Here is a 26,868-nt window from a genome sequence, read left to right as displayed (position 1 = left end):
AATTTTATTATAAATACATTTTTTTTTTGTTTTGGTTGCTTGGACAATTATTGCCCTTGTATCAGTATGCCACTTAGGTTTGTCTTGATACCTTCCTGTAAAATTATTGCTGGTTTCAATGCCAAACTATTGTCCAGTGACGTTTCGTTGGCTCTCTGACTGGTGTTCTTTCGCTTGTTACCTGAAATCATTCTATAACAAGTAAATAGCGGGGCCCCCCGTGGGAATGGCACTTGAATTCGACTATTGCTATAAGAAAGAGAAGGGAAGCCGAGTCAATATGCTGAATCTTTGCATCTAACGTAACATGATAAAAACGATTTGTTTATTATTTATTATATGCTAATAGATTTTGCTATTAGGTACTTATTTGTTTTGCGCCCCTTTTACACATTATATTTCTCTGGCCTCATGTTAAATTCTTATTTTTATGTTTTTCGTTACAAAATGCTTATTCTAATTTCCTTATAAAATATAACATTGTTTTTTTTTTGTTTTTTTTTTTTTCGCTTACATTAGTGGACTCTGAAGGATGTGTTGATTGCATACGCGATTCAATCATATATGAAATGTTTTTTTTTTTTCGTCTAATGTCAATTTAAAATATTTCTCAGCTATAATACATGTTTGTTTCTTTCTTTGATTGGTGACCATGTACGTTGTTAGAAGGGAAATTTATAGGAATCTCGTTGGTATTTTGGCGGTAATTTGTTGGTGTTTTTTTTTTTTAATTTCTGTATGATTTGCGAATGTTTGGTTTTTTTTTTCTCTGGATACATGTATCTGGGTCAGACAATACGAGGGTTTTTGACTTCCCTTTACGTTGTTATAGTCGAGTTGTTTTTTCTCTGGTGTATATCTCTTCTGCCCTGGTAGTACTAGCATTCACTAATAGTATTGTGTTGTGTTTCTGTAGCAGGGTTGCTCCATTATTCTGGTAATTTATGTTTTATGTCTACTGTGGATTTTAAGGAATTTTTATCACAGGTGTCCGCTTAGGATGTTCTGGCTTCGTTTATGAGACTGATGACTCGTATTATAGGGTTACGACTTCCCTTTCTTTGAGTATAACCCCGGTTAATTTGTGGTAGTAACAATCGGCTAAGAATATTATCTGTACCGAGGAAACTCTAAGATTAGGAACCAACATACAAACAATGATTGTGTTTATATGTCGGAGGGCGGGTTCGTGGCCCTGTGTAAAAAAGCGAAATTGCTCAACTTTGCCGATTATATACAATACTTAGAAAAAATTTATTATCAAGTTTCAAAATTTATCTGTTGAATAATCAATTAATTCCTGCACCATACACAGCAATTGTTCATTGATTATTACTTTATTGAGTTTTCCTGAATATTTCCTTAATTTAATCAATTTAATAATTTAATATCTTTTTTAACTTATTCAATATTTTTCTAATCTAATATCTTTTTTTTATTTTATTCCTGTCCCTTTTTGGGGTTCAGATAATATTCTCAGTTTATTAAATGATTTCAAATCTTAACAGCTATTTTCTAGTTTTTATCTTAAACTATAAAAAGGAACTCGCAATCTTATATGGAGGGGAAGGTTTGCTTAAATAAGTACAATCAATTTATTTTTAATTATCTTATATTTATTCAATCATATGATTCTAAGGAAATTATATCTTAAATTTTTACATGTATTAATTTTATTTGAGTGATCGCAATTTTTTACGTTAATAATAAAAAACAATATATACTATACTCGACAATTCACTTAAAATTTATCCGCCTTTTTAATAAAAAATTTTACAAAATGACAATTTGAAATTTCCCTCTTTAGTATCTCTGCTTGAACACGTTAGGTTAGACTAATACGAAATTTTATTACAGCCGCGGAAAGTTAGTGTCAGGTAACTACCTATCCGACCAAGTCACGTAAGGTTAGGTCGTTCTCAGGGCCCTTGGGTGTCTTGAGCACTGCTCAAGTCATCAACCCAGGACTTCGCCTAAGAACGTGATCGCTAACCCTAGTGCCTCGACTACTTGGGGGTGCGTCGTCTCCACGCTTAAAGCGGTCGAGCACCGAAAGTCCAAGTAGGTACCGGTTAGTGGAAGTGTTACCTTGGTGATGGTGTACACACTTACTTTTCAGCTATCGGCCTTCGTACTTCGTCTCTTCCTCTCTTCGTCTCTTTCTCTCCCTTCGTGCTCGTCGCGGTATGGTACCAGTGCACGGGAAAGTTCCAGGTCTGGGTGAGCAACGGATATACCGCGTCCCAGGGTCGCTGGAAGATGAACTCTCTTTGCATTGCGCAATGGTGCCTTTTATGCTAACGTTATTTCCTTTTGAGTAGCAGGTTTTCCCGCACTCTAGCGTTTTCTTAACGTACTAGACGCACATTCCCCGCGCGCGGCGTTCAAATTTGAATTTGAAAATAGGAATTTTTTTTATAAAATGAAATATATGTATGTACAAAAAATTTGAATTGTCTATTAGACGGATTTTTTATTATAAGAAAATACAATAAATAAAAGAATATAAGTATAAATGTAAAGCGTGTATTATAAATTCTAGATCGTAGAAGTGCCCCCTTGCAGGGTTTTTCCCATGTAAATACGTATGCATGTACATCTGAATGTATGTATGTGTTTTTTTTCTTTTTTTTTTTTTTTTGTTGGGAACTATCTCCTGTAGGCTCTGCTATGTTGTATGACTATGCGTGTAGATGCTACTGTTACTGTCGTGGTGAAATGCTGTTTTAGATTTAATTGTGATTTTGATCCCTTATACAGTGGCGAAAGTCTTATCTTATATGGCTTCCATACTACATGTGTGTGACTATTTCCCTTGTTCAGTTTTATTTTAATCTCGTTATGTAACCGAATCTCCAGATATTTCAGTAGTTGTTGTCATCCTCTGATAACCGTTAATTTTGATGGTAGGTAAGGAATATCAGGATTGGCTATGAATAGAGTACTTGACGGATTATAGCTGAGTGCGCAATTGGTAAAAATTTTTCAATTGCAGATGTATTTCTTGATAATTAAAATCAAAACAATTTGAAAATAAGACTTTTTTTTTTTGTTAAAACTTTGCATGTCTCACGTCCTTTAAAATCTACTAATAACACTGTTCTGAAGTGCGTCACATGTAATCGTAATTGTACTTGTAATTATTTTGTTATCAAATCCCTTTTTTTTTGTTGTATTGTTAACAATGTTTTACTTTTGATTGTTTTTTTTCTTATAGAAAACAATGATAATTAATATTATTTACCTATTCATTATTATTCTTATTATATTTTTTCTATGGTTTCGAGTATAAACATATAATATTCTTATTATAAACAATATTTCATATTGGTTTTTTTTTTTGACAATGCCTGTTCTTTTTAAGGGTTGCAAAATACAATAACTCTATCTTTTATCCTATTACTCATTTTTCTGTAAGTTGGATGTTGTACAGCAAAAAAATCTCACATAAGTATACTCTTCTCTTTCTTAATTTCTTTTCCCTTCGCCTTTATTTTGCGGGTGCATCCGAAGGTCATAACGAGAAAAAGTTTTTTTTTTTTTTTTTTTTTTTTTTTATCGATATTATCCCTTTAGATAAGGGGGGTGTTAATTGTCTGAATGTCCGTTTGTTACGTAGTTATTAGTTATTTTATATTTTCTCTTCATATAATTTGTTGCTTTCTCTCGCGGCTTGTCCGAGGGCCGCAAACAAATGAAAAGCAACGCTTTTCTCTATATATATTTATACATGTACGTTTCTGTGTATCCTGTCTTCCTATACAATATACTATATCGGTATACTATCTTTATTACTTTTATACTCAGTATTGCTTCTGACATTATTATAATTATTATATTACTATTATTATTATTATTAAAATTATTGATATTGTTATAACTATCGTCGTTGTATTCTCTTTAGTTAATGGCTCACAGTCGCTTTAAGGTCTGGTGGGGGTGGTGGTTCAGGTGGGGTCCTTGTGCGCTTTTCGTTGGGCTCCCACACTCCTTGCTCCCTCTCACTCTTTTCCTCGCTCTCTGTATCCCATACACCCTCTTTATCGTTCTCTTCGTCTTGTTCGTTTACAGCGTGGTCGTTGCTATCTCCTTCAAAATTTCCCTCTATGTTATCTCGAGGTCCCTGAGTATCGAAATCGTCGTTTTGATTCTCATTATTATATTTGGGTGAGTGATCGCCGCTAGTTCCTTCTACGAGGGCTTGATAGTGTTGGTTTCTGAGATGCATGTGTTTAAATTCTTCGTCTTTCCCCCCCATGAATTGTTGGTATACTATCTTATCGGGTGATACTTGTAGGTGTATACATATGTTTCCTTCATTTTCTTGTGTAAATATAAAAGCACATTCTCCGTCGCCGAATTCATAGCTGCTATTTAATATTTGTTTGGTTCCTTTTGGGTCCTTACATTTATTTATCCATTCTGACCCGCGTAGAATTTTTCTGAGCTCGTCTGTTGATTCTGACAATCCGTATAGAAGTTTTAGGCAATGAAACAGACAGCTTCCGTCTCTAGGGACATCGATCATTATTAGCTGTCTGTAAGGTTCTGCGCATTGGGTCCCCGATACTCGAATCTTTGCATCCTCTTCTTCGTTCATTGCAGTTGGTGTGCTATCGCTTTCCCATACATCGATTCTTATGCCCTCTTTTCCTTTGATGTCTTTCTTCTCAACGTCGATTGAGACCTTTGCTCGGAATCGATTGGTTGATTCATTAAATATTGACCTTAAATTGGTAATTTGACCTTTGTTATTATTATCCTTATCGTTTCCGCCGTTGGGTACCTGTGTATCTGGTGGTTGTTGGCTCTCGTGTTCGTTAGGTGCCGTTTGGCTTCGTTCGGTCATTTCCGTCCCCCGCTCATCTACTTGCTGTCTACCTTTGGCTCTACTCTCTCTCTGGTCATGTACCTCTCCTTTATTTTCCGATTTCCCTTCGCTTTCTTTGTCTCTGTCAGGTGTTTTTGCTGCTTCCCCTATTGCTTTCCTAGCTTTCCGCTCTCTCTCTTTCTCCGCTCTTTCTGCTGCCTCGTTATTCCGCGCTAGTTGGTAACCCCAATGTTTTTCTTGCTCGTAATCCCTCTGCGTTGCTGCTGGTGTATCACAATGCGCGATAATAATTTCCTTTGAGTTGTGCGGTTGCTCGGCAGTGATAGAAAAATCTGCGATTCTCCTATGTAGAGTATCTAACTGTCGTTTACGGGTTCTGTGTTGTGTTTTCTCTGTTACACCCTTGTTGATAAATGGTGTGCTCGTTGTTTTTACCCCTTTTTCCATATTTTTTTCTTTGCACGTGTACGCCAGTTTATCATCCGCTGGTCCTTGCGACAGAATTTTTTCCTTATCGTTTACCGCTGTGAGGGTGTTTTTATCTGCCTTATCTTTTAGTTTTTCCGTCCTTTCCCGTTCTGATCCTGTGTCTGTACTACTGTAGTTGTGGGTACCTGATACCTGTTCGCTTTCTCTAAGTTTTCTGGGCTTCTTTTTAATTGCCTTCTCGTCTGACTCGTCTGAGTCAGACGTTTCGATTTTTACTTTCCTCTTCTTTCGTATTAGATTCCTCTATCTCTTTGTACGCATTTTATATATTCGTGCTGGTAGTGCATTTATGTCTTCGTAATTATCCCTTTCCTGTTTTTCAGCAAGCTCATACAGCTCCCGGCGTGGTAGGTCTGGGTTTTCTTCCCCTTCTTTGAGTACTGGATTAAGAGAAAGAGCATCCGGTGCTTTATTTTTCTGCCCTGGCCTATAAACAACATCGAACTCATATCCACGGAGTTCTGCCTTTAATCTTCTGAATCTTAAGTCCGGTTTCTTTGACGTGTGGAAATGTTCGAGTGGTTCATGGTCAGTTATGACTGTAAATTTACGATTGAACAAATATGGCCTGAATTGCTCCTTGGCGTACACTATCGCCAATGATTCCTTGTCGTATGTCGGATATCGTAATTCACTGCCCTTTAAGCATCTGGATGCATATTCGCAAAGGTGATCTTTGCCTATCTCTCCCTGGCATAAAATTGCTCCGATAGCGTAGACGGATGCGTCGGTTGTTACGATAAAGGGTTCGTTAATATCTGGAGCCCTCAGCACTGGCTCACTGCACAGAGCGTTTTTAAGTTTTATAAATGCATGTTCTTGTTCCTCTTCCCATTTAAATTCGGCTGTTTTTCTTGTAAGCTTTGAGAGAGGTTGGGCTATTTTTGCGTAATCCTTGATGAAGCGTCGATAGTACCCCGCCAACCCGAGAAATTGTTTCATTTTCCTCGCATTTGTTGGTTTAGGAAAACTTTTTACTGCTTCAATTTTTTCCGGATTTATTTTGATCTGGCCGTTGCCTACAATATGACCGAGCACTTTCGCTTCTTTTTTAAGGAATTGGCATTTTCTTGGCTCTATTGTGAGGTTTGCATCGGCTAGCCGTTTTAAGAGCCTTTTGAATCTTATCTCGTGTTGTTCCAAGTTTTCTGCGAATACCATGATGTCATCCATATATACCTCTATCTCCCGTCCTTGTAAGTCTGCTAGTGCCAGTGTTATCACTCGCATGAATGTACTTGGCGAGTCTATGCATCCCATCGGCATTCGTATATATTGGTAATGTCCGTTTGGTCCTGAGAACGCAGTTTTATGAGCGTCCTCCTCGTGAATCTCTACTTGGAAAAACCCGCTCTTCAGATCTACCACGGTTATATATTTTGCAGCTGTTAAATTTTCAAAAATTTCATTCTGGAATGGCAGTGGATAGCACGTACCGACTGTTATTTCGTTCAATAGCCGGAAATCTGTTAAGACCCTCCAGCGTTTTTCTTCGTTTGGTCCCACATTTTTCGGGACAATCCACATATTTGAGTTATATGGGGATGTCGATGGCTTAATTATTTGTTGCTGCAGTAGTTTATCTATTTCTACTTGCATCTGTTCTTTTAGTTTTATTGGATAGCGTAACCTTTTAGCGACTATTGGCTTCTCTGTTGCCGTTGTTATTCGATGCTTAAGTAAATTTGTAGCTTTTAGTGGCTTGCCGTCGAGGCCAAATACGAATGGATTCTACTCTATGAGGCTCCGGATGTGGTTTAATTCTTCCATGTTACAGCCAGATGTATCGACGATTTCCATTATTTTGCTTACTCGAGCCGCTATATCCGATTTCTTAATATCTTTGAAATTTTCGCTGTTGTTCTTTATATCCTCATTATTTTTCACTTTTCCGTCTGAATTTTTAGCGTTAAAAAGCCCAATCATGACTTCGTTTAACCCTTCAGCGTCGTCCCAAGCGATTCTGAATGGTTCCGCCCCTTGTGTGGTTTCACATTCGAAAACATTTACTTCTGGTACTGGCACGTCAATTTGTTTGTCTGATATGTTTATAATTTCCGCATATATCTTTAAGTTTTTATTTTCTCCTATAAAATTTCCAAATAAGATTCCCTCCTTTATATTTTGTAGAGGGACCCAGCCGACTTGTACGTGGCTGCTCTCATCTTTTATACGCGCAAATATTATTTTCCTCGATTTTGCGGGGATTTCAAAATATTCTGGTTTTAGTAATGGGATTCTGATGCCTTGTAATTCTAAATAATTTTCTTTGGCGCTTATGAGGCCATTATACAACTTAAAAGCGTCCCAGCCAATAATGCCTTCCATTTCTATTGGAAAGGTATTGGGGACTACTTGCAGATTTATTATTATACCGTTAAGAGGTATTTTAGTCGTCCCTAACGTGCAGTGTGCTCCGTGTGTGACGCCAGTTATTAGGACTTTTTCTCTGCTCTCTATATGCGTGTCTGTAGTGAGACAGCATTCTTTTATAATTGATACTTTGGCACCAGTATCCGCGTAAAATTTTGCGCTATAAGATTGCAGCTGATTGCTGTTTAATATTACTGATGGTGGTGTGCTTCCAGTACTTGATATATTAACCCTGCGGAGAGGTAGGTTCATGTTTTCATGGATTTTTTCTTTACCAACTAAAGGGCTACTAGTTATTAATTCTGTTTCAATTCTTTTTTCTTTGTGAGAATTCTCAGCCTTTTGAGGAGCCTGTTCGAAGTCTGTTTCTAACGATACTTTAATTGTTTGATTTTTCATATACTTTTCTTTGCGTGATGTCTCGCTATCTTTACCTCCGATATGTATTTTATTTGACTCTGTTTGCTCCTCTCCTTCAGCTGACTCCGTTTCATTTTTATACTCTATTTCCTTCTCTATCCTCGGGGCCCGCTCGGCGCTTGGGGAGCACGACGAGCGTCCTGCGAGTTTAAATGTTCCATGCTACGCGTGGATATTTTTTCATCAGGTGCATCATTTGGTCCATTCGGAGGTCCTCTGTCATTATAATTTTCATCCCTATTATAATTTCTGTTATAATTATAATTTCCTCTATAATTATTGTTGTTACCGTACTGGTTGTTGCAATTGTTATTATTATTTCTTAAGTAATCAGCGTTTTTGTTGCAGTTATTATATCTGTTGTAGCCTGTATTCGTATAGGGGTTCCTTCTATAATCGTTGTTATAGTTATGGCTATACGTATTAGGGGGGTAATTATAATTATTCCGGTAGTTAAGATTTCCTTCCGTATTTTTCCTGTTATTATTATTAAATTGTTCGCGTCCGTCGCTCCGATTTATTCTCCCATTCTCTGCGTCTCTTACTAGTGTACGGCATTCACTTGTATAGTGCCCCCTGCGTTTGCAGTAAGCGCAATTTTTATCCCTTACGTTTTGTTTATCCTGTGATACCTGCACTGGTGGATCATTTGTTTTTATGTCTGGGTTTTCAATTCTCTTATTCGCTGCGTCTGCTACTAATTTCATACATACTTTTGTAGCATGCTCCCCGTATTCATTGCAATATGAGCAATATTGATAGTCCCCTGTTATTTCATTTTTATCTGTTGCGTCGCGTATTTCTGCCTGCTCGTGGCTGCTCGCGCGATCGTCCGTATCTCTTGTTTCTGCTCTCGCTTGGTATATTTGGGCTTCGATTCGTGCCGGCATTATTTCTCGTAGGCTTAAGTCGCTTTCCATTTTCAGCGCGGCTACTATAGCTTCGCCTAACGTTTTCGGGTTAAGGCATGTTACCCTGCAGTTGTAAGGTGATTGTATCCCGTACGTATATTGCTTTATAGCTTCTTTTTTAGCGCTCTCCTTTAATGCGTGTCGTTGCCCGGGTGATAGTGTCGTGTCCGAATCGTATAGAGTTATTATTCTATCGTATAATTTTGGACGCGCCTGCTGTATTTCTCTACTAATTCCCCTCTGTATTGTTTCACTACTTTTAATTTTGCTAGTAACGTGTCGACGCTTCCGATGCTGCTGTACCTATTTTTCAATTCTACCAAGAATTCATTTACAGATGAGAACTGTGCCAGGCGCGGTATAAATTCGGCGGCTGCTTCTTTTAGCTTATTCGCTAGTGAGCCTATAAAAAATTTTTCATATACAGGGCTTACCGTCCACGATACCACTCTTACCATTTGTTCGAAAAGGGGTAGTTTAACGGAATCGCCGTCAAATATCGGTATGTTTGCTGCTAGGTGACTTAGTGACGACAGTGTGTTCTGAATTGGGCGTTCGTAATTAGGATTTTTTGTGTAATGTGGGGGTACTGTAAATCGGTCTTGGGCGTTTAAGTAATTTTTATTTGCCCAACCTAACTCGTCCTCTCCTGCAGGATAAAGTGGTGCCGCTGTGTTCTGTCTATAATAATTATTGTCGTGGTTTGTATTGTGGGTGATGCCGTAGTTCCCGATTTCTTGCTCACCTTGAGCTAGTGGGGTTCGCACTTGTGTTTGACGCCGTGTAACTTCTCCGTACGTCTGTTGTGATGATTGATGTTTTGGTTGTGTAGGTGTAGGTATTCGATTTGTATATTGTTGCACCGCTTGTGCCGCTGCTTCTCTTATTATATCGTTTAAATTAGTGTCGTGTTTGGCTTGTGTTTTATTGCTATGTGGATTAGTGACTCGTCGATTTATGTCAGTTGTCACGTTTTCACGTTCGGTAAATGAAGTTAATTTTTCAAATACGGGGGGTCTATGTGTTTCTGTGTGGGATGGCGCATCAGTTTCGTTATCGCTTATGTCCTGTCTATAAGATAACTGTCCGCGTTTGATGCTTGGCGTTAGTTTCCTTAACATTTTTATCATAAAAAGCCTCTGTTTTTTGCTGGCCTTCTGCCACTCTGTCCATGTTTCCGGATCATCTTCTAAATTAATCTGTATTACTTCGTCATCTGTGTCAATTGGTCCTGTTTCGTGTGTATCTGTGCAGCTCCCGGCTTCTTGTACTCCCCTTCCCAGTGTATCATTTGTTTCTACGTCACTCATATTGTTGCTCTTAAGTCTTTTTTTTTCGTTTTTGTTTTCGATTGGCTCCTTGTATTTATTAACTAATTTGAAAAATTTTGTATGGGGCGTTTTTCGTTTGTATCGGTTGTATGCTTGTGCATGCAATTATGGGTTGCCGCTAAGGTCTGAGGATATTGCGATTTAGAAATAATATCGATATTTAAGTTTTTTCTTTTAGGTGCGTATTTCCCTCGGGGGTTATGAGTATAGTATATACGAGTAATGAAAATTCATTTACCAGATCGCCGTGACGATGGTCAGCATGACGATGATCCCGTGCATACTTATGGGTTTCTTCTTTGATCCTTCCTGGAGTTGCTCAGCTTTTGCCTTCGCTCGTTGTTCCCTTTTCCTGTGCCGTGTATTCCGTGTTCTGTGGCTGTAGTCCGGGCTTGGCGTACCGTGCTTTCTTCTCTTTGTCTGTATTTTTCCGGGTTGAGTGAATGGTAGCTGCCTTTAGTATCCTGGTATGTTGGTCCACTGGCTTGATATGTAGTTTTTCCTTGTCTAGTATCCTTGCAGTATCGAAGATTTTTACGATTATATCTTCCTGTTCTCCTTTAATTTTTCAATTTCCTTATATTGTGGCACTTGACACACTGAATTTGGCGTCTGGCACTTTTGACACTTTTTTTTTTGCGACGAGAGATATATAATTTTTCTTTCTTTTATTTATTACGTTAATTAAGACAATGAAAAATTAATTAAAAAAAATTTTTTTTTTTTTGTTCCGCAAGACTAAGTGATTTCTGCACACGCGACAGACCGTAAAAAATTTTATCTGTATCCCACTTCTGACACCAGCAGTTACGTGGGATTCTCGGTGCGGGAATAAATAGAAGCGTGACTTGTTGTTACTTATGCTTTATTAGAATTACTTATCATTGAGGGAAGTTGTGCATGCATTCGTTTCGCGGACTTCGTCCTTACCCTCTCGCGTCTCTAGCTGATCTCCCCCGTCCCTTCTCTCTACCTTTCCTATCACCTCTCTTCTCTATTCCCCTACCTTTCGGGCCCAAGCCAGCAGAGGCACACGCACGCATAGCTATATGCTATCGTACGTAACAATATTGTTAGAGTTACAAAATGATTTTGTTCTAAAAGTATCATTAGTAGATTGGTTTTTTTTTTCAATTTTTTATAACTTAAATTTTGGCCCATTTGTATTTTTATCTTTGTTTACTTTCACTCCGTTAAATTCGTTTTAAAAAGTTACAAAATGTCTAAACAAAAATGTGACAGTAAATTAGACTCCCAAATTGCAACAAAAAAAAATTCTTTCTTTGAAATTTACAGAGAACTTTCTTACAATGGCTTGGACAGGTATTGCTTCTATTCTGCTTCCAAAGTATGGAAAGTGCGTTCTTGCAGTTTGAGCCACATGCAAAAAAATTACGTAATGTAGAAGTGATTATTTGGGATGGAGCTTCTATGATACCGAAAAAAGCGTTGATAGGACTTCAAAAGATTTATCCAGTAGTAATAAACCTTATGGTAATAAAACAATAATTTTAGGTGGAGACTTTCGTCGAATTCTCCGAGTAGTAAGAAACGAAAGCAAAATTACTTTATTTTATTTTTTACTGTACTTTACTTTATTTATTACTTATAGTTCAAGAAACCATAAAATTTTCCAATTTTTGGCCTCTGTTTAGTATTTTTTATTTAAAGAACAATATACGTTCGATTGATACAAAATTTTCTTCATTGCGACTGGATACAGGAGAAGGCAAAATTAAAACTTTTAGAATTCCTCAGACATGGAAAACAAATGATCTATGTTCTCAAGTTTTTTATAATGGTGATGATTCTTTTATAATTAAAGTTATATTAACATCTTACAATGAATACCCACATTTGTTGAACAAAAAAATTTTTAATAATATGGTCGGAACATTAGTAACGTATTATAGTATTGATAAAGCAACTCATAAAGGAGTAAATAATTCAGACGATTATAATTATATTCATTTCCCTACAGAATATTTAAATAGTATTAAAGAAGGTCTTTCTCCACACGAATTAAATTTAAAAATTAACGCTATTGTTATGTTAATATGAAACTTAAACATGTCTTAAGGACTTTGCAATGGTACAAGATCACTAATTACGAAATTATTCAAATACAACTTCTAAACTGAAATTATCACAGGTGAAAAAGAAAGAAATAAAGTCTTTATTCTAGGAATAACACTAAATACAAATAATTCTTGTTCGCTACCATTTACACTGTACAGAAAACAATTTTCATTTACCTTAGCTTTTTCTATGACTATCAATAAATCTCAAGGTCAAAGTTTTGATGCCTTAGGATTATACCTTAGAAAACCATTATTTTCTCATGGGCAATTATATGTTGCATTGTCTAGATGTAGAAACCCAAAAAAATTTTTTATCTAAATTGAATCAGAAAACAAATTTGAAATTAAAAATATTGTTTAGAATGAAATTTTAGAGTTACAAATAAACTATTCCATAGTTTATTACTATTTTAATACTTACTTGCAAATTTTATCTTTCATCAAAAAATCAAATTTCAGTATTGTCTAGTACCCAGATTTAAATAATCATAAACAATCTGTTTTTTGTAATATGTTTTCAGATACACCATCATGGATGCAAAATTTTATCAGTGTGACAAATATAACTCAAAATTGTTAAATGAAGAGTGTCTATCATCGCACGAAAAAGTTCACAAAAAAAAATTTTTTGTATGTGATCTATGTAGCACTATAATATTTGAGAAGAAAACCTATTTGCGTCACACGAAGGAATGGCAAAAGATTGAGAAAAATTTTAAGTTTATTAAATGCGAGAAATGTTTCAAAAGAAACAATCACTTACAGAGACATTTGAAAAGTCATGAAAAAAACGTTCAAAAAAATATTTGTCAAAATTGTGGGAAAGGTTATGTAAGAGCAGAGCACCTAAAGAGACATTTTAGAGTATGTAATCAAAATAAACATCGTAATTAATTAATTAATTTATAAAAAAGTTAATTGTAACAAAATTACTTGTTATGGTCCAATAAAATTATATGTGAAAATTAGACCATTTGTAACAGTTATTATGTAAGGCTTTACAAATCAATTCCCTTTATACATTAGGAAGCTGGCAGGGAGTATGGGAGGGAGCAAGAGGGGAGCGAAGGAGAGGTGGGGGAGCGGGGGGAGCTAGCAAAAGAGTAGGATTACTCGAAAAATGCAAGAAAATGAAAGAAAAACTACCTTATTTGGGGGGAGCGGGGGGGAGCAAAACCTCGCTCTAACTTTTGCGACTGTCTAATATAGGAATATATATATATATATATATATATATATATATATATATAAAGTAATCAGTACCCACTCAATCAAGTATCGGTACTTAGAGTATCGGATGTTCGAAAGTATCAACAAAGTAATTGATACTTTTCTTCAAGTATTGATTACTGTTCGAGTATCCGGATTGTATCGCCCATCCTTACTTAGCTGCTTTGAGTTAAGGGGGTAATGTCACAATGTGTAATTAATGCATGCTCTGAAATACATTATGTGTTTTAAAACAGACAAGTGAAAATAAATGTGGCAATACCACATGAGGCGAAAACCTTCTGTGTTTCTATACGTATAAGTATAAATACGTTCGGAGGTTATATTGTACGTCATTATTGAGTTGGTGGTGAAATCTTCGTTGCAATATTTTCACGGATCTTCAAATACAGTCTTTAAATTTGTTATAATGAAACAACGGTGAAGCTACAGGTGCTATTCTTAAAATGTGATGTTTAAAACATCCTATTTTACATTATATTTTAATTTTAGCAAAGCCTGAAATTTTTTTTAATCGCAATGTGTAAAATACTCTTTTTCCGATAAGAGTACGTGTTAAATAGATTATTTATTTCTCGAAAACGGTGAGGCTAGGTTGTCTGAAATTTTAATATGTTATTTTACATATAGTTGTTAGCTTACAAAAGTTTTTCCAAGTCGTTCCTAAATTTTTGAATTTAGTAACACTATACCCTTAATGCAGCTGCGCAAAGCTATAAGAAAGAAAGAAAGGTTTCTCCTTTCAGCTCAGTTTGGTAAAAAGTAATCATTAAATAAGGATTTCGCAGTTTGGTTCTTTTGTATTCATATTAAATTGTGATCTTGTTTAACTGTAGAGGAAGCTTTGGAAGTATTAAAAAATAATAATGAATAGAAATATAATAATAATAATAATAATAATAATAATAAAAATAATAATAATATTAATAAGAATAATAATAAGTCATGTTGCAAAAAGCAAATATGTTTTAAAAATTCAAACAAAACTATACCGTTTATAATTCTTATAATAATTATTAATGATAGTGAGTATTAACAGTCTTCATAAGTTGTATGTAACTTTATCTTAATGACGTTAATATATAAACGAAATAAGTTAATGAAGGTTACATTGACTGAAAATTGACGTAGCATGAACTAAAATTTAAAAAAAAATTTGAGTATCCTTTGTGCCAATAAATCGAAGGAGTTTTTGTATAATATTAATAGTAACTGTTTCAAAGACGTTCGTAATTAGTTTTTTGTAAGCTAAAAATAAAAATCTAGCATTCTTTCTAAAAAAAATGTATTTTCCAATTTTTTTTAACCTACATTATTCACGTAAGTCCTATTTTATCATTCATTTTTGGCGTCTGTGAGCTTTTTCTACGCCCTTATTTACTGAAAAAAAAGTCAGAGCTCAGTCAAAAATGTAGAGCTATAAGTACACCTATATGTTCGCGGTGTTAAGCGGTAGATAGATAGCGGTAGTGTTCCATCTTTAGATTTTACTAACTATATATACATTTAGTATATGAAGTTCTTCAGAAATCTTACCTAGATAAACTACCGCCATCTGACGGCAGAAACAAGCCCACTACCTGTAATATATAACTAAATCAAAATTGTGAATTTTGCTCAATTTTTAAATGAGTCAGTTTTAAATCTGTTTTATTTACAGGTATACGAAACAGATTTGACATCATACAATATCATTGAAACTATGGGCTTTAAGTATTTTTAAAATATTTTGAAAAAACTCCAAATTATTTATGATTTTTTTATTTCAAATTTGAGCAAAATTTATTCGCTATGCGCCTATGTCAGGTGGCGCCGTCGAATGAGAGGAATTGGCCCTCGCTAAGATAGCCAGAATACACGGAGCCTTATAGGGACATTTCTTAATAAATTAAAAAAAAGATTACTAAGAGTGGATTGACCAAATGAATCCGTGATTTGATCGTGTATAATGTTAGTGTAGAGTAACAAATTTTTTTTGGTGTTGTCATGTGTACTACAAGATTGGAAAAAATAAAAACAGATTGCGACTATGATAACACAGCATGTAATATATGTATATATATATAGGTGTAAGCATGTATAATGCACTTATATATATTATATGCTATGTTATCATAGTCGCAATCTATGTTTTTATTTTTTCCAATCTTGTAGTACACATGATAACACCAAAAAAAATTTGTTACTCTACACTAACATTATACACGATCAAATCACGGATTCATTTGGTCAATCCACTCTTAGTAACTTTTTTTTTTAATTTATTAGAAAACTTTCGTATAAGGCTCCGTGTATTCTGGCGATCTTAGCGAGGGCCAATTTCTCTCACTCGAAGGCGCCACCTGACATAGGCGCATAGCGAATAGCTGTAATTAATGACCATATCTGTAGATATATTTTGCAGGTAATTATACCCAGTTGATTAGTAATTATAATTATAGCTATAATTTTAAGGGATAATTACAGCCATAAATTGACTGAGAGTGTAGTGCAAGCTTGCCGTCCTCGAAGACGTTCATTACTGTACAGATGGACAGCACATAGCTGAAACCAGCAGACTGCAGATTAGTAAATTACAAGGGTACCTCATCTTATTTTAAGGATACTTAAAGTACAATTTTTGATTTTACGGTTACTCTGCCAGAAATTGTCTGCCAATTTCACCTTCATCTGGACAGCTAGATGCGGCTCGCGACAAAATCAGCTATGCGGCTTTCTTTCCGCGACAAATTAACAACAAATTGAAATTTAAGTAGTATTAATAAATATCATTGTGATAGTTGCACCTTTGACTCGGTAGTCATGAAAGAACCACCTTAATATACGTCTGTAATCATGGAAACTAAGTAACATATTACTCTATACTGCAGTTGTTTTTGAATGACAATATAGATTGTTTTTAATTCGTAATTCAATGTGTTTTTCTGCACAGAATCACATGTAGCATCACCAATCCAAAACCTTAAATGGAGAGCTAGACATAACACCCTTTATATAATGTCAAATGGCTTTCTTACAGTTATGACAGAAGTAACTACATATAGAATTCTGTCTTTTATTTAGGTGGGCAGGGCCTGAGAGACTCCTTGTGTTTGCCCTGGTTTAATCCGTACTAAGTGTGAACTCTATTTTTTCAACCACAGGCGCAGTAAACGTTTAAAAGTTGAAGAAAGCACTCATAATAGGAATGTGGTATTTTTGTATGTATTACTTTTTACATACAACAAAAATTATCAGCCAAACTTTGCCTACATTGCCTTATTAGTGCATATGGAAAATTCAATTGGTTTATTATAAATTAAAAGAGTGCAATACAAATTTTACTCTAATGGTGAACACAAACCACAAGGAAATTAGGAATCACTATAGGTTTACAAGTAATTTAAATGTTTATACTTATAATGAATGACGTCACAAAACTTACTGTGTGATTGATGCCCCACATAAATATACTAAGAAGAGGTTCGTTAGCTCGGAACACCTTTACTTTTTGGTGTTTTACTCGAAAATGCTTTTTCTTGAGCTTACTGAGTCCACTAGATATTTGGGGTATAGTAGACATTATGTACTGCAAGCTATTTTACAGCTTATTATTAACATAAATTTCAATAATTCAAAATTTTTACACTAAAGCTACTATAATTATACTTATCATTTTTAAAAATAGCCATTTAGAACAAAGACTAATCTTTCAAACATCAACTATTAAAATTTTTGTGTGCGTTTTGTCTGGTTTAACTATATAGAATTGCTTTCGTAATAACACTACAAAAACTGTTGGTAAAATATATCAATCATAACTCTCAACTTTTTTTTACAATACAAGTCCATTTTCTAGCAATGTAAGAGTAGTTTATTAATTCTTACACAAGTATAAAAGAAACGGCTTATGCCTAAAGAGTGATTAAAACATTCTGTTTCCAGCACTAGTTGGAAATAAAGTATGAAATCGATACACCAGTCGTGTAACTGCAATATTTTTCAATTTAATTTCACATAACTACCAACTAGGTTATATGACAGACAACTGAAATGTATTGGATATTTTTGGTTCGGTGGGCAAAAAAATGTACTTTATTAAATGTATTGCTATCTGGAACACTCAACTTTATGTTGATATCAAATGACTTCACAGAACCTTTAAATGTTAATACATATTTAGGAGCCTAAATTTCTACAACATACCACTTACAACAATAAATAACAATAATGTTTTCGACACAGATAAACGAATTAAGCCAGTGACACTTAAGTATTTTCTGCTACCATTCCGTAGGTATAAGTCACGGTGTAAGATAATGTAAGATATCTGCCAAGTTACAAGTTTGCAGCAGTACCAAGTTTTCCACCAGATGGATCAGTGTCGAAAAGGTAGTATATATAAGATCTTATGTAAGTTCTCGCGTTCTCGGTTCTCGGTTGATAAGCAAATGTAAGATCGTGTACAAACTACAAGTTCTGACACAAGTTCTGTTAAAAGAACTTATACGAGAACTTACGTAAGAAGAACTAACATCAGAACTGACACACAAGAAATTACATAAGAAATCACGCAAGAATTTATGTAAGACCTTATGACAAATTTTCAGCTGAGAAAATAAAAGAATACGGCTATGAACTAATTGAGATATGGGAGCATGATTTTGATGAATTTATAAAAAATAATAACGAGTATTTAGAGTATAGAAAAAATCACCCAACTGCTGAAATTTGTACTTTAAACCCTCGAAATACTTTTTACGGCGGTCGTACGGGTAATATTGTACGTTACTCGATCATTATACAGGAGCCGTACTATATAACTTTTTTTTGCTTCACAGGCCTATGTTATAACATAGGCCGATGTACAGAAAAATAGTTATATGGTACGGACCCGGGAGCTATTCACATAGACATTTTTTGCTTATTTCATTGTGAACGTTCATATGAAAAGGAGGTTTCACTGTTCCGCTAAACTCAAATTGAGTGAACAGACTGAACAGAACTATACCTCTTTTTCCATCAGGCAACAAAATCCCAACCCTGCTATAGTCGCAACTATGTTGACTGACAGTCGTCTGTCACTTCTGTGGACCGTGTAGTTGTATATGTAAAGTGACTTTGTGTTGTCAAGGTGTGTCTCGGTTATGCATGCAACGTCTATGTTTCTGGTCTGAAGTACGTGTACGAGTTCAGTCGTTTTGTGTGTAATACTGTAATGCTGTTCGCGTTCCAGTTAAGTAGTGTAAAGTCTCTATCTATCGTGCTACTGTTCTGTTTCCCTCTAGTCCGGACACCCTTTGGTTGAGGCGTGTCAGCAGTCATTATGGAGTGGAGGATGGTCTCGGTTGTGGGGGGTGTGTTGAGCACAGGAGTTTGGGGTTGTGCTCTGGTCTGTTGTTGAGAGGATGCCGCGTTCGTGACGGAAGTGCCCCCAAGTCCCGAGTGACCTGAGGTTGTAGATGGCGCGGGAGTTCGGGTTCGACGCGTCAAGGTACACGGTGACCAAGGACCAGGTTCGGTCACCCTTTGTCATGCGGTAGACGCGACGGGCGGAGGGTACTTTGTCCTGGATCATGTCTATCAAGATTTCTGCTTCCGTGTAGCCAATATTACCTCCACGGATGACGACCACCATTTCACGGTCCTTGTGAAGCTGGTGTGTGGTGAACTCGACCTTTTTCTCGTCAAGGTCGTGGACGATACGACGGAAGCTGTCTATGTCATCGGGGTACACGCGAGTACCCTGGGATGTGGTAATAACGCGGTGGACAGGGATTTTCTCCTCAGTGAGGGCTTTGTTGATTTTGGGCCAGAGTCTTTGGTCCAAGATCGTGATGGGAGGCGGGGCCTTTTTTTGGGGGATATTAGCGTTTCCGCGTGCGCTGGGTCCTCGAGGTGACCGTCGAATGCGTTTTTCCCTGCTTGGGAGAAGCTTGGTGGGGCTTGGGATTCGCGAGACTCTTCAAACTCCATATCGGAGAGTTCGGAACTAGATAGTGACACGTTGGTCACTAGTTTTGTACGCCTTCTCTTTGCAGCGGGTTTCTTTACGGTCGAATTTGTGGAGGCATTTTCCACTGACCTAGGGGCTAGGGCTGAGCATGGGAGGGGGCTGCTTTGTTCCTGAAGTGGAGGGATTTAGCAGGTTTAATGGGTCGCGGTTTGCGGGTGACGGAGGGATGAAATCCGGAACTTTTACCGGGGTGTATTCTGCTGCGTGGGGGGACTGAACATAAATAGCCACGATAATTTTGTCCTTCTCCTCGTTGGATTGGACAAGTTTAGCAATTTGCTGGTTGGATTTTTCCAGCTGGATAGAGTACTCACTCGTAATCTTCTCGAGGTACTCGTTCCGCTGCCAGAGTTCAGCGAGTTCGGCTACGATTTTGGCCAGTGTATCGCCACGGGAGAGTGGGCTGCGTTCCCGCTGAGAGTTGTGTCGGTTGACGCGGAGGTCTCGGTCTCGGCTCTTCAGCTCGAGAGATCGCTGGTCCATTGGCCGGCTGACTGTCATGTCAGACACTGCGGGAACTGTGCACTATTGTCACTTGCACTAGCACTGTCACTTGCACCATTTAGCGCAGACATCTCGGAAGATGATGAGTCTGTTTCTTCCAACAGCGCGTCGAAAGAGTTAGTCACACTGACTTGAAATTGTGGATTATCCACAGAGCTCATTTTGTGGCTGTGCCCTAGTGAAGGGCTAGCCAATTGGGCCACCCCTGAGGGTGGTGTGTACGCGGGTGTATAATTTAGCGGGAACACAGTCGCGCAGCCCGACTAAGTCGCGCTTACAGAAAGAGAAATAGGTAGCCCTGAAAAGGGCCGTTTAGAGAGAACTCAAATCTGAGTAAGAGCGATGCGTAATGGGCGTGCGCAGAAAGCGTGCGTTCGGTACGTGCGCTCGAGCAAGACTGATGAAAGAAGAACCACATGAGCTCGAAACTTGTGAGATTTCTCATCATCCTAAGCAATCATGATCTCATCGCAGCTCGTAAGGTTCTTTTTCTGTTTTCTGCACCAATAAGGTATTTTCACTTGTGACGTCATTCCAAGATGGCGGGATCACAGGGTTTTTTTTTCAAATTTTCACCCAATGTGTAAAACACGCTGTGAAATTTACGAGGACGTCCCAACTAATGATAATGCGCTTAAGAACTTCAGGTTTTAATAAGCTATCGAATTGTTACGTCGGCGCAACATATTATTTGAGCCTAAGCTTTCGCTCAATAGCTCGGGATTCACACTGGGCGCGTAGGTGGGACGCGGGGTTAAAAGGGTAATTCAACTTAAAGACGCGTTACTCAAAAAGGGGTACAATTTCCTTCACGCGACTAAGATTGACTGCTGTGCAATATTCCGATGCACTTGCTCGCGGTTTTCTTTTGTCAAGAGCGGTGTATACCTCGTTCACGATCTAAAATCAGTTAACACCGTCACGAGTAAGGATATCGTATATAATTTGACTAATATCACGGTAAGCATTTGCCTTAACTCAATCGTTCGTTGTTATTCTAATAGTATTATTACCACGGAGGGCAACGGATTGTCCTTGGCTAATTTGATATTACCGATGACCGAAGGATGCCAATACTGTGGCGAGTAATGGCGTTCGCGAAGAACACTTTATACTGAAGATTAATTTGTTATTACCGGTGACCGAAGGGTGCCAATACTGTGGCGAGTAATGGCGTTCGCGAAGAACACTTTATACTGAAGATTAATTTGTTATTACCGGTGACCGAAGGATGCCAATACTGTGGCGAGTAATGGCGTTCGCGAAGAACACTTTATACTAAAGGTTAATTTGTTATTACCGGTGACCGAAGGATGCCAATACTGTGGCGAGTAATGGCGTTCGCGAAGAACACTTTATACTAAAGATTGATTTGTTATTACCGGTGACCGAAGGATGCCAATACTGTGGCGAGTAATGGCGTTCGCGAAAACAAAAACACTTTACACTTCCCGGTGATCCGCGGGTGCCAATATTAAGGCGAGTAATGGTATTCGCGCAAAAGGAAACACTTGGTCAAAAGAAAGAATATGATATGTTGTCACTTACTTTTATTTAAACACGAAAGTTGTTATACAAACGTTGAACCGGCGTGAATATAAGTCGCTCTCGAGGAAGATCAAGTGGCAGTAGAGACGGACTCTGGCAACCAGTTGATCTTACGAGGGTGGTAGCGAAATTCGACAGTGTCCTCGCTTCGCAGAAGACTAGGTTGTAGCAGAGTCGGGCTCTCACTACTCAGTCTACTTCGAAGGGTATCGCCGGATTTCGCGTGCCGAATTGAAGTGGTTTACCTCGCTTCGCAGTAGACTGGGTTGTAGCAGAGGCGGACTCTTACTACTCAGTCCACTTTGAAGGGCTATCTTCGAGCCGAGTCGAGTCGAGTCAAACTCTGAACTACGAACTGCAAACTGATTTTCCTTTGGGCCTACGGGCCTTTTTATTGCGAGAAGCGGACCTCGGTCACGCGCTGGCTCGAAAAACGCAGGAAAGCTTGCCGGGGGAAAATTTTGAAGAAAAGACAACAGCCGAAAATCTAATTGGCTAGAACTGCTCTAGTTTAGCCACTCAGAAATTGGCACATCCCACATCCGGCTTGTTCTCCTCTGTGCGTCAAGAGAAGGGAAGGTGATTCACTTACTCATGCCCTTCCTTTCTCTTTTACATCAAAAGTTTACAGAATTTTATCATAACTTAATATTAATGTTAAGGTGTAATATTAACAAGTTTTAGCTAATAGTAGCCATTGTTCGCCCATTCAATCGAACCCAATGCAAAAAGAGCGGTGAAAATCGCTTAATATTCAGGTTTGATTGAATAAGTGTTCGGTACTTTAAAATATTAATAATAGTTTTAGTAGTAGTAAATAATTGTTATAATTGCTAGTTTTTCCGCTGTACACGTGAGCATGATCGGACTGGTAAATTATCATGAATAATTATTTAACAGTAGCGGTTTCTTTGGTTAAAACACGGACAGTAGTAGGAGTTCGTTGCGACTTATTATATTGTTAATTTACTTGAATTTACCAGTAATTTCCATTCATTGTTAGTTGTGAATGTATTTCAACATGTTAGTAACATTTCATCAACTATGGGTTTTTCTGTTTGTCGTAAGAGAGGAAGTCGGCTCAGGGTGCCCTGGGGAATCGGGAATTCCGTTACCCGTGTTGGGGCAAGAGTGCGGACTCTCTCGACATCTCTGCGTCAGGAAAAGGGGAAAGTGCCATGACTTTCCCGTTGTCCTTTACATTTGAAACGGTGACAGTTTTTAACAAGATTACAATTTAGGTTATTGCAGTATGTTTATAAAATTGTTGACGTGATACAAAAGGGTTGTACAGTGAACCATGAGCCTGCGAACATGAATGGTAAAAATAGGATAATTCTTTGAAGGTTACTAAAGTTGTGTACCAAATTTGTTATAGTTAATATGTAATGTAGTTGTTTGCTAGTAATGTAGTATGTACTGGTTGTTTGTGATGATTCTGGCTTGTAATAATATTTTCGCTTATTTCTATGCATTAATTCTAAGCTATCCTAATGTTCAACCTTATGTTTATCTAACATTATATCTGAATTTAATATTTCAGTTCAACTGTTCCCGGTTAAACTTTTGTATCGATGGTTGTAGAAAAGTATTTTATTTTGCATTTCCGGTCAGCGTGGGCCAGCGTGCATGTAAGTGAATCATGCATGGTCGTAGTACCTTAGCTACGAGCATTATTGTAGGTGATTCACCTCTTTGCAGATACACATTGGCCCCTGCGTTTTGTATTTTAAAATCGGCACGGAAAGATTTGAAGCAAGAGGAAAAAAAAATTAATGTGGATACACCGATGTTACAGAATGAACACTAAATTTTTTACATCTTCACTTGGTAAGCAATGCAAAAAAATGAATGAAATTATCGTGGGCATAAAGTTGATTAGAAAAACATTTTATTTTTTGTGCTTACCATGATCTAGTTATGACGAATTCGAACTATAGTCAATAGCGATTCCCGATTCATTAGAGGAAATTTTTTGTTTGTTTGCCAAAAGTGTAGTTATGAAGAAAATCAGTACAGAAAAAAAGTACTGCAATTAGGGGGATTGAACCCGTCTACTATACATATGTATATATATATATATCTATATATAATATATATGGTTGCAAGCTTCCTCGCCTCCGCGATCATAACAAAGTCCCATAACCTCTGGCATGTGTGGCAAAAACATGAATAAAAGTTGTTGTATAAGTGGTTGTCACGATAGATCTGCGAAATCTTTTTTTCGTATTCCATCTGTGATTTCTCCGGACAATAAAAAATACAAAAGTATCAGTACAGAGGAACGAAATAAAATCATTTCTTTATCTATGAAAAGACAACAACATTTCGCAGATTTATCGTGACAACCACTTGTACAACAACTTTTATTCATGTTTTTGCCACATACCGCTTCAATTTTGACAGCTCGTCAGAGGTTATGAGACTTTGTGATGATCACGGAGGCAAGGAAGCTTGCAACCATATATATATGTGTAGTAGACGGGTACTGTCCGCCTGATTGCAATACTTTTTTTTCTGTACTGATTTTCATTAAAACTACCCTTTTGGCAAACAAACTAAAAATTTCCTCTTATAAACCGCGAATTGCTATTCAAATTCGTTATAACTGGATCATGGTAAGCACAAATAATAAAATGTTTTTCTAATCAACTTTATGCCCGCGATAATTTCATTCATTTTTTTGCATTGCTTACCAAGTGAAGATGTAAAAAATTTAGTGTTCATTCGATAGGTTATAAAACCTAAAGTTTTTAAACGCATTATATCATTAGTTGGGACGTCCTCGTGAATTTTACAGCTGGTTTTGCACATTTGGTGCAAGTTTGAAAAAAAACCCAGTGATTGCGCCATCTTGGAATGACGTCACAAGTGAAAATACCTTATTGTTTTCGTCGTAGCGCAGTGATGTAGGATTGTCTTCGTCACAACGTTGCGCGGTAGGATTGTCTTTGTCGTAGCGCAGTGCAGTAGGATTATCTTCGTTGTAGCTCAGTGCTGTGGGATTTTATTCGTCGCAGTGTAACTTGGTTGGAAACTCTTCTCAAAAGCGCCGAGTTAGGATGATCTTCGTTAAAACAGTTAGTTGGGATATAGTCTTCCTCTCAGGCGTCGATATGTATATGCCATCCATACCTTCAATTATACAGATATTATAGCGCAATAAAGTATTTAACGTTGCTTCTCATGTAATATATGTACTTGAACGCATGTATACAGTGTATGCGCTCACTTGATTAGCTGTATTTGTAGGGCAAACCCTTCTGTAATAAATAAATTTTTTTTTAATATAATAAATTTAAAGAAAATATATTTTTGATTATATCTGTGAGTTTGCAAGCCCTTCAGCACTTTGTTTCACCATTTTTATGCTACACCCATTGCATATTACTCCAACAATAACATTCTTTGTATTCCTGTATTGAGTAAATCCATACCATTCTTTATGATACGTCTGATACTTCCTATGATTGCTGAAATAATTGTTAAAAAATTTTGTAGGTTTATTTAAATCTGTTATTGCATGCATAAATGCTCAGTTACTTGCATGAATATATGCGCGTGCATCAATTAAACAGAGTTAATTAAGTACTTATGTTAAAACAAATAAAAATTTATTGATTTTATTAGCTGCAACATGCTTTACGTATTTACATACAAATATTTACATTACCATGAGTTTCCAACTCCTTCACACAGTCATATCAGCTCAAATCAAATTTTTAATGAGAAATTTATAAGCAGTTAATATTGATATACTTCAGATTTTGAAAATAAAATATATATGAGATGACAATAGTTCATGGGACAATCTTCCGTACATCGTATACGTTATACGTGTCATGCACAAGTACCCAGTTATAGACTTATCAGACCTACCCATAGATAGAGCTACCTGAGTCTGATTGTAGGGTTTTAGTCCCTGTATATATATGTCGTCGTGGGAGAAGGTGCTGGAATGAGCAGAGAGACCTTGTATATGAGTGTGTGCTTTATTTACTGTTATTACATGTGCGGCTCGGACTCGAGCTCGGCAAGGACTGAAGTCGTGTCAGTAAGCGGTTACACCGCACGACTAGTATAGAGTAGGGGTAAGCCCCTACAGTATTCCCCTCAAGTTTGAACGTAGTTAAAACTTACAAACGGTCTTGTACCAAAATATTAACAATTTTTAAACGTGTACAAACAAAATTTTACGAGGGAAAATACATTGTATGTCGCAGACAAATAGATTTTAATAACATATCTGATCAGTCTTACAACTCTTCAGATCATTTTTAAAACAAACAGTTTCGTATTAAAACACTACTGAACACTTTTAATATCAGCTTACGCTGCGGCACACACATCAGTTACAAAACGATGTTAATTTAATAATACAAAAATTATTGAGCACTCCTACTATTTTTTACAAAAATACATAAAAACAATAGGAAAAAAACATAATGAGCAACAGCGCCTCCCTTATAGAGGTAAAATATCGAGCTTTCGGAACAATGCTTAAAATAATTAGGCTCGAATTATAAGCTTGCCATTGGTTCATGCGCGTGTCAATATTTTATCGTATAACCAAAACCATAAAAGGGAATTGCAACGCTTAGCCATAACAATAAGAGCTGTTATAATTGGGTTATACGGACATCAGTCTTTTATACAATATAAAAATTGGACTAGAAATAAAGCTATCACATTAATTTGGCTAAAAATTATGCACAAAAATTAAAAACTAACTTATCACATGTCAATAAATTATCTAAAAATGACACAGCGCTCCGAACCATATAAATAAAATTCAAGACAAGACACAATTAAAGTTCAAAATAATACTGATAATTAAACTATGGTCCTTGTGACGCCACTCAATTAATTGCACATACGTAACGCAATAGACACTTGCTGGTCTTAAACATGCGAGGGCGGCAAGGAGGCATGGCGGCAACATGGTCGATGTTACTTCACACAGCACGTGGCTTCCAAAATGGCCAATGTTGCGACGACCAGCACGTGGCTCCAAAAAAAAAATGGCCAACCCTTTGGCACGCAGCACGAGGCCAAGCACAAAATGAGGCCAAACGGCTGCCGAGGTGTCAAAGACTCTGCCCAACATGTGCAGAAGGGCGAAGACAAAAACCTCGTAGATGAGCGCAGCGGAATT

At 36.9% G+C, this 26,868-nt stretch overlaps 1 protein-coding gene across 5 annotated transcripts in view; it reads right to left on the bottom strand.

Annotated features, from left to right (window-relative positions):
- The window catches only part of PIP4K (phosphatidylinositol 5-phosphate 4-kinase), a 541,345-nt gene that overhangs the window by 508,270 nt on the left and 6,207 nt on the right, over positions 1-26,868 (bottom strand). For 3 of the 5 annotated variants that reach the window (XM_089594383.1, XM_023390965.2, XM_089594384.1), the window contains exon 1: positions 17,091-17,927. The exons of 1 other annotated variant lie outside the window; for it this stretch is intronic. In XM_089594383.1, the coding sequence (XP_089450509.1) occupies positions 17,091-17,228 (138 nt within the window). In that variant the 5' untranslated portion in view covers positions 17,229-17,927. Of the gene's footprint in view, positions 1-17,090; positions 17,928-26,868 lie in introns of those variants that run through there. One more of the 5 variants, XM_089594385.1, reaches the window with a different exon arrangement.

This window comes from Copidosoma floridanum, unplaced genomic scaffold, assembly GCF_036245765.1.
Source record: "Copidosoma floridanum isolate Cflo_tuat_1 unplaced genomic scaffold, Cflo_Japanese_pri ptg000021l, whole genome shotgun sequence".
In the NCBI taxonomy this organism is placed as follows: Eukaryota; Metazoa; Arthropoda; class Insecta; order Hymenoptera; family Encyrtidae; genus Copidosoma; species Copidosoma floridanum.
Note: the sequence above shows the minus strand (reverse complement) of the source record. Positions and strands in the feature narration are given on the sequence as shown.